Raw genomic sequence first — 8,529 nt, 5'->3', positions numbered from 1 at the left:
ATCTAGCTGCTCTACAGTGTCTCTATATGTGGTTTGTGTGTGTGTGTGTGTGTGTGTGTGTGTGTGTGTTAAAGAATCATACATTTGGAGTCATGCTTATATTTTGCTATATCTACCAATGCTAAAGTCACCATGAAATCACATTTCATAGAATATTGCAGTATTTATTATAAATAATTTATCCGTGCACCTTATTATTAATTTGTGTATAAAAAGTAATTTCTTCTCGAGTTCTCCTCTGATGACCTGTTTACTGGCACAAGGGTGGGACAGCCTGTCACTCACATGAAAATCAAGTCCAGCCTTACGAACATGATATTTGAGGAACGAGTTCAAGTTTTTAAGTGAATCCAGTAGTTGGCAGAAATGAGCAGGTCGCGCGGAGTGTTCAATAACAGAAGAACAGGAAGAACTACGTCATTGAGCGACTCGTATATATATCACGAGGCGCACGAGGGTTAGCTCTTTCTCTTCTGAAGTGGCAAATCGACAAATATGTGTTCAGTGAAGTTTCGATAAAATATACGACTGATTTATGGTAAGACACAATGTACCCAGTTTCACAATAATAATTTTCTTCCGTACTGTGTTGTGATGAAATCTAAACTGAAAATAGCTGGAATTACCGTCAGATGGTTCAGTGGTGATGATCGGTTTTCTGAGCACACTAAATGTGGACTAAGTACTTATCACATGTATGATCCGTTCCTTAACAGCCTGTATGTCTTTTCAGATCTTTTTCGGGGGCTTCACAAATCTATGGTGAGTTCTGCAGGAAAGCTGTTATTTAGATACTGCCCGAGGTCATTACTATGATGAAACCTAAACTGATTATAGCTGGAATTACCGTCAGATTTATCAGTGGTGATTATTGGTTTTCTGAGCACACTAAATGTGGACTGGGTACTTACCCACATGTGTGACCTGTTCCTTAACAATCTGTCTGTCTTTTCAGATCTCTTAGGAGGGCTTCACATGGTGAGTTCTGCAGGAATGCGGTTACTTTTAAATGCTGGCCGAGTTCATTATGATGAAACCTAAACTGATTATAGCTGGAATTACCGTCAGATTGATCAGTGGTGATTTAAGGTTTTCTGACATGAAACCAAACGTGTTTAGCTTTTGTGAAAAATGGCCTGCAAATGATGTAAATCTTTGTTTTTTGCCCACCAGATTTCAAACGAAGGGGATTGAGATGACTTCAACTTTGGACTTTCAGCTGATTTTTTTTTTTTTTTTTTTTTTGTGAATTTAATATTTGTATGTTTTGTATTATTGTAACTTGAAAATCTCAAAACCCAATAAAAGTTGTTTATTCACATTGTGTTCTATTTTCTTTTGATTTATTAAAAGCCTCAAGCAATTCCAAAACCTTGAGCACAAAAAAAACCTTTATTGTGCATAACGACAACTGGGGGTCATTTTACACGATGTACTAAAAACGGAAATTATTTTCTTTAGCATACAGATGACGTGGTTGTCAAAACTAAACCCCGTTCACGCAGAGCCACGAAAACAAAGCTGTAATATGCATGCCAGGTCAGTAGTTGGCGAGGTCACTTTGTAAAAGGAAATGATGCACCTATAGATGGAACACGTAAGACGCGTGAGCATGACGTCACAGTTTTCACAAATTTGTGTTTATGAATCTGACAATAACTATCATTTTCACATGCATTTTGAAACCCGTTTTCAAAAGTTTGCTTTGTCAGGCCCCCCAAAACGCCATTGTCATAAAGCGGCAAAAAGGTTTTAGTTAATGTGTAATTGTCACTAAAAAGCTTTACCAAAATGAGTACCATGTGGGTTTATTTTATTAACACAGATGGACAATTATACACTTTAAAGTGAACCCCCCCCAAAAAAAAAACAAACGCACCAAATAAGCTCCATTCTCCTTATGTTCATAAACACTGAAGTATTTAAATTATTTGCCTTTAACAAACCCAATTTCCTGTTTCAAAAAGGGAACAATGTCCTTTAAACTGAGATATAATGGTCAATCCATTTACTAGTCTTCATCTTTTTCAATGTAGGGCTTCACAGCAAAACGAGCAATTTGCCTGGCCAAGTATCTTTCTCTGGCTGAATTTACAGTCTGGTCACTGCTGCGTTTTGCAAATTTACTGGGTTCCTGTTTTGCATCACTTTGATCTTCAGTTTCCATAACCTTTTCTTCTTCTTTAGCATCATCAGTTTTCCCCTCACTAATTTTTTCATCATCCCCGATTTTCGTTTTGGTGTCCATTTTCTGGCTTTCTTTGTCCCTCTGATCTTGCTCTTCTTTGCGGTCCCGTTCTCTGTCCTTCGGGCTGCTGTCTCTTCTGTCTCGATCTTGCTCTCCTTTCCGCTCCCGTTCTCTGTCTTTTGGGCTGCTGTTTCTTCTGTCCCTCTTACCATGTCTGTCATCTCTGTGCCTTTCCCTCCTGTCTCGGCTTCTGTCCTCTTCTCTGTCCCTGTCTCGTTCCCTCTCTCTTCTGCGGTCCCTGTCCTCCTTTCTATGACTGTGCTTGTCCTCTCTTTCTCTGTCTCTCGTCCTTTCTCTCTCCTTTGCCCTATCCCCATCTCTATATTTGTGACTCCTTTCTTTAACCTCTTTCCTTTCCCAGTCTTGCTCATCACCACTGTCTGAATGAGGGGATTTTTGTCTGTAGTGCCGTTTTGAGTGGTTGCCGCTTGTGGTGGCTTTATTGAACGTTGCTCTGTTATCGCTCTGGTCCTCATCACTGTGGGATTCAGCCTCGCTTTCTCTTAGATTCGGTGCAGGCTCTGGGGTCGGTGGCTTTTCTGCTGCTGCAGAGCTTGTAGCTTTGTCCTCTCTAAAATAAGTTCAAGTTGATGATTAATAATTTAATTAGAGCTTTAAGAGTTACTCAAACTTTCAAATAGTCAAAAAGTAACAAAGAATAAAAGAGCAATTAAAGGGATAGTTCACCCAAAAATGAAAATTGTCATCATTTACTCACTTTGTATTCAAGAAATTCATTTACTCACTTTGTATTCAAGAAATTCATACAGGTTTGGTGAACTATCCCTTTAATCTTTTCAGATATAAATTGATGCAGTTTGAACTGAACACTTTTCATGTCTCATACTGCATGAATTTAAATGAAATTAAAGGTTTATTTATGTTTCATCAACATAACAGTTAATGACCTAAATGACAGGTCCAGTCAGGTTCTGCTGTACAGAAAAATTCAAAAATTTATTATTTTATAAAATAATATATAACGATATTTACAACATACTTTTATCAAAAAAAGCTATTTTTATGAAAGCTTTTATTTACATTTTAAAAAAATAATATAATTACAATTTGTTTGTTTTTTAATGTTAAGCATGTTGCAAGTTTTGCAAGGGGTTTGTAAACTTATGAGCAGAACTGTACAGAAAGACCATTTACCTGTAACAATTTAATGTTAACCTGGGGTAGGTAATTGTGAATTTATGCACTTTATACTTGAAGTTCCTGCTTGTTTTGCAGTTATCTATGATAAACGAATCCACTTTATTTGTAATGTAAGAGCAGGCGCAGCCATTTTGAACTTTTTTTTTTTTTTTTTTTTTTTTTTTTTTTTTAAATCTGCAAGGATTCTGGTCTCAAAAAAACAGAATCACAAACACTGGTGTGTAGCACAAAAAAATAAATATCTTGCTTCCGCATTGCAAGATAAGGTGGATATGCCTCACCTTTGAGCACTACGATCAGGAACTGCCTCTTCTCCGACTGTCTGATTGAGAAGATGTCTATAAAATCCACTGAGATCCTTCTGCTTCTTGACATCCAGTGCAGCTGAAAATGATAAAGAAAACTATTATGTATGTCCATTTTAATACTCTTAAAGGGTTAGTTCAATCAAAAATGAAAATTCTGTCATTATTTACTCACCCTCATGTCGTTCTAAACCTGTAAGACTTTCGTTCTTCTTCAGAACACAAATGAAGATCTTTTTGATGAAATCCGAGAGCTTTCTGTCCCTCCATAGACAGCTACGCAACTGGAACTTTGACGCTTCAAAAAGTTCATAAAGAGTTCGCAAAAAAAACTAATCTATATGAATTGAGCAGTTTAGTCCAAATTTTCTGAAGAGACTCGATTGCTTTATATGATGAACAGACTGAATTTAGGCTTATATTCACATATGAACATTGATCAGCGAACAAAAAAAGAGAAGCTCACCCAAACCTGCTTGACCCGCGAGAACAAACCTGTTGCAGTAGCTCAAACGTGCTGTGTAACACAACAATGAACCTCATTGGTTCTCGTAGGGCTGGGCGATATGACTTAAAAAAAAAATCTCCGATTTTTTCACACCAAACCCGATTTTCGATTTTAATCGATTTTTTTTTTTTTCTATTTAAAAACAAACAACAACCGACAAAGAAATTGCTCAAAACAAATGTACTCTTTATTTTGTTCAGATTTTCGCTTATGCAGTTTATGATGACCACAAACATTACTTGTTCATCCTTCTGAGATTGTCCCCATTGTAAAACCGATCGTTTAAAAATATAGTAAATTCATCATTTGATAGAAAACACTTATTTAAAAATAAAAAAGACAATATTACCACTTTAACCAGCAGGTGGCGGCAAAGTAGCATGTATTTGCGCATTTGTGAGCCATTTCCTCTAATCGTTTTTCACTTTGTTTTTGACTAAATGTTAAACATTATAAAGTAACTAGGTTTACAAATATATTTTGTCAATGTGAAGTATGAAATACTTACAAAACTTAAGAAAAACAATAACTTTTATGGTGAATTAATTAAACAGGAAGTGATACCGCACTTTTACCTTGTAATCACAGCAGCTGTCAGTCAATGCAGCGCAAGATCAATGATTTCAGCACTCTTATAAAAACACACATTTTATTAAATGAATCTAACTAAAGTGTACAATAAATATTTAATTTTTGAAGCTTTTTTTTTTTCACATAAAAGTGTGAAAACTGATGGTCGAATTGAATTTAGCCGAGGAGGAACACTGAGGTACGTCCTTATTTATTTATTTTGTATGCGTGTTATGTTTGAATAACTAAATTGATGCTATGCCTATTTAAGTGACTATAATCTGATTATAAACTAAGTATTACACTACTGATGCTCAACACACCAGCAAATGACATCTCACCGGAAGTTTTCGAGCTGGCTTATATTAATGCGGAAGTTCTAAAGAACGCTCCGTGCATATAGTCCATTCCAAACAACGGATGAAACGGTGCCTTTCTTTGGAAGGAGCTCTGCGCTGTTACCTGCTATGTTGTCTGTGTGCGGCTGACTGTAAGGTAAGCGGGGGGAGGGCGAGCCCACTCTGAACTACGGAAGCCTAAGGGGAGAGCCGGTGGTGGAAGTTAAAGAGAAAACCGATTTTCATTAAAAACAAATCGCCCTTAACGTCAAATTCGAGTTAATCGATAAAATCGATTTATCGCCCAGCCCTAGGTTCTCGCATGTCAAGAAAACCTGCTTGAGCTTCTGTTGACCACAATTGATGTGTGAGTTGATGAATGTTTATGTGAATAAAAGCCGAAATTCAATCTGTTCATTATATAAAGCAATATTTTTTCTTGAGAAAAGTTTGGACTAACTGCTCAATTCATAAGGATTAGTTTTATAATTTCTTTATGAACTTTTTGAAGCGTCAAAGTTTCAGTTCCAAAGGCAGTCTATGGAGGGACAGAAAGCTCTCAGATTTCATCAAAAAGATCTTCATTTGTGTTCCGAAGATGAACAAAAGTATTACGGGTTTGGATTGACATGAGGGTGAATAATTAATCACCAAATTTTCATTTTTCTTTAACAACAATGCATTATACTTCAAGAACTCACCTTCTAACTCTGCTTCTCTCTTCTCTCTCTCCAACTCTTCCTGTCTTTCTTTAAGCTTCTGGCGATAAGCTGAGGTGACAAAGGCCTCTTTATCAGCAAACTTCTCTCCCTCTGCTTCTCTTTCCTTCTGAATTTTCCTCTCATCACGACGTTCTTGTTCCTTCTTCCTCTCCTCCACTGCACGGAGCAGCTGGTTAATATACTTGGGCTGAAAATGTTGAAGTGAACAATTAGCTATCGAACGTGCTACTTTTTAATTATTGCAAAGCATAATACTGTAATATAACAGCTGTACAGACTTAAATTGGTTTAAATTAAAGGTCCATCCACACCAAAAACAATATCTAGAACAATAAATATAAAGTTTTTATCATTCTAATTCTATAAGAATAGGGATGTCCACACTATGACTATAACAATAACAACGAAGAGAATTATATTGCTGGAATCACTTTCAGAACCTTTTTTTCCAGCTAATGAAGGGTGAAAACATTGACAGTCAATCAGAATCCATCCTGCTTTAAAGAGTTTGAGCATTTAAAGTGGCAGACGACAAAGCTGTAATGCATGCTTATAATAAACAGAACAATATCGTCCATTAGTGTGGAAGCTAATATAGTTATAGTTATCATTCTTGGTGTGAATTGGTCTTAAAAAAAATTTATTGAACAAATGAACAAAGCAACTTTTTATTTGTAATAAAATTTTAAAATATACCTTTTTATCTGTGCCACCTAGCAATTTCTTATTGCTTTCCAGTCTCTCTTTCTGAATATCATCATACACGCTGTCATATTCATAGACAGTGCTGTTCTCTTCAAGTGCCTTTTGCATCTCAAGACGGGTCTGAAGTGGGATATATAACAAAAGAACTGTTTTCAACACCATTAACCTCAGAATTATGCAATGGCTGTTGGGATATCTTCCATGCTCACCTGCTTCATCATCTTCTTTTTGACTGCCTCCTTCTGCAAGGTCTCCCCAACAGAGGCCTACAATATAAGAGATTGTTTTATAACAGTGCACTGCTTTAAGTATAGAGAAAGTGATATTCAGATTCATAGAAGCTGTCACCTCATCATCAGAATCATCTCCAAACACAGAGGGGCGTGAGAGAAGGGCAGATTTTGATGCACTCTTCTGGGGCAAAATGAGCCCATACCTTAAATGCACATAAGACAGCATGAATACACTTAATATCCATTATAAGTGATATGGTTAATTAGAATTATAACATATATATATATATATATATATATATATATATATATATATATATATATATATATATATATATATATATATATATAGCTGAAACCAGCCTAAGCTTGTGGGGTTTTGACCAGCTGACAAACCAGCTAAAAGCAGCCAAACACCAGGCTGAGACACCATCCTAAACCAGCTATATATATATATATATATATATATATATATATATATATATATATATAGCTATAGCTAACCAGCGTAGGTTGGTTTTATCTGTTTTTTTCCAGCAGTGGTTGCCAAGCAAAAGCGCTCCCAATTTCATATAAGGACAGTTAGCAACAAAAAGCAATACTATTACATAAAGCGAATTAAAGATTTTAGTAAAATGCAACATATAAATACAATTTATTTATGATTTATAATATGGCTAATGTTATTGTATTCACATGTATTTTGGGGATAGCAGCATTAGCTCAGTGGTTCGGACAATTTTGATTAGCTTATTCTTAGCAAGATACTCAAGATACTTATGTAGACACAACTATCAAAACATCATTATAAACAGTATATTTTTCATATGTCTTGTGTAAGTGGACAAAATAATAAAATAACTGAAAATTAGCATTAAGACACTTACTGTTTACCAGAGAACGCCATCTTGCTTCCAAAACTATCTGGCGTACAGCAGATTCGATCATTTAACATCAATACGACGTTAAAAAAACTAATCAGAATCGAAATGTAATTAATCACAATTATTTTAATAAACAACTATGAATTAATATACCCTCTGAATGATTACAAATTAGTCATACTGATTTCGTTTATGTTGTTATGAAAGTACCGTACATGAATCGAACGACATATCAACTTGACCCATTTCTTTTGGGAACGTCCATAAAACGTTTCACCAATAGAAAGAAAAATATATGGAAACGTGATTATAGTAATATGCAAGGGTTTTAAATGCAGCACCATCAGTAATTTGTTTTAGCCTACCATTTCGCTATCTGCTAAACCTCTAAAAGGAAACTGAATTAATTAATGACAAATTTTGATGTTTGAATATAAACATATAAACATTTGTGGCATATTATTAATACCCTACTTATTATTACAATAATAATAAGTACCCTATAACTTATTATTACAATACATTTAATGCACTTCCATTTTCAAGTTTTTATTGTATGGAAAACTTGAACGATATTGCTGAAACGAAACTGTTAAAGTAGATGCAGAACAGGCTGCCACTAGATGGTGACAATCTCTTTAATATATCTCTAAATCACCAAGCACCACACCCCAGGCAAGTTGCTGTCATTTTACTGTAAAAAGAAAGCACACATTTTATTCCTTTAGCAAACAGAACAGACTGTACTATTACAAATATTTGAATCTTATACGTGTTGGTAATATTTTTCCCTTACTGTATGTCATATAGGCCTTTTGCCAAAAGTTATTATGGTTAAAAGTTAATTGATCCATG

General features: G+C 35.2%; 1 protein-coding gene, 1 long non-coding RNA gene and 3 other non-coding genes across 5 annotated transcripts; 4 read left to right on the top strand and 1 right to left on the bottom strand.

The window, feature by feature from the left end:
* Positions 1–101: 101 nt before the first annotated feature.
* Positions 102–1,385, top strand: LOC125253206. Its single transcript, XR_007181377.1, has 4 exons — positions 102–538; positions 734–762; positions 956–978; positions 1,174–1,385. It is a non-coding gene; the product is annotated as an uncharacterized LOC125253206 (long non-coding RNA).
* Positions 590–664, top strand: LOC125253653. The gene has a single exon (XR_007181515.1). It is a non-coding gene; the product is annotated as a small nucleolar RNA SNORD65 (small nucleolar RNA).
* Positions 811–885, top strand: LOC125253655. Its single transcript, XR_007181517.1, has one exon. It is a non-coding gene; the product is annotated as a small nucleolar RNA SNORD65 (small nucleolar RNA).
* LOC125253654 lies at positions 1,026–1,100 on the top strand. Its single transcript, XR_007181516.1, has one exon. It is a non-coding gene; the product is annotated as a small nucleolar RNA SNORD65 (small nucleolar RNA).
* Positions 1,386–1,792: 407 nt separating the features above from the next.
* nsrp1 (nuclear speckle splicing regulatory protein 1) lies at positions 1,793–7,825 on the bottom strand. The gene is made up of 7 exons (XM_048167070.1): positions 7,678–7,825; positions 6,906–6,993; positions 6,767–6,823; positions 6,549–6,677; positions 5,832–6,039; positions 3,691–3,793; positions 1,793–2,819 (listed from the first exon to the last, which is right to left on the bottom strand). The coding sequence occupies exons 1-7, from the start codon at positions 7,743–7,745 to the stop codon at positions 2,012–2,014; spliced, it is 1,461 nt and encodes a 486-aa protein (XP_048023027.1). The 5' UTR covers positions 7,746–7,825; the 3' UTR covers positions 1,793–2,011.
* Positions 7,826–8,529: the final 704 nt, after the last annotated feature.

The sequence above is a fragment of the Megalobrama amblycephala genome, linkage group LG18, assembly GCF_018812025.1.
Source record: "Megalobrama amblycephala isolate DHTTF-2021 linkage group LG18, ASM1881202v1, whole genome shotgun sequence".
In the NCBI taxonomy this organism is placed as follows: domain Eukaryota; kingdom Metazoa; phylum Chordata; class Actinopteri; order Cypriniformes; family Xenocyprididae; genus Megalobrama; species Megalobrama amblycephala.
The sequence above is the reverse complement of the archived record's forward strand: the minus strand, read 5'-3'. Positions and strand labels throughout refer to the sequence as shown.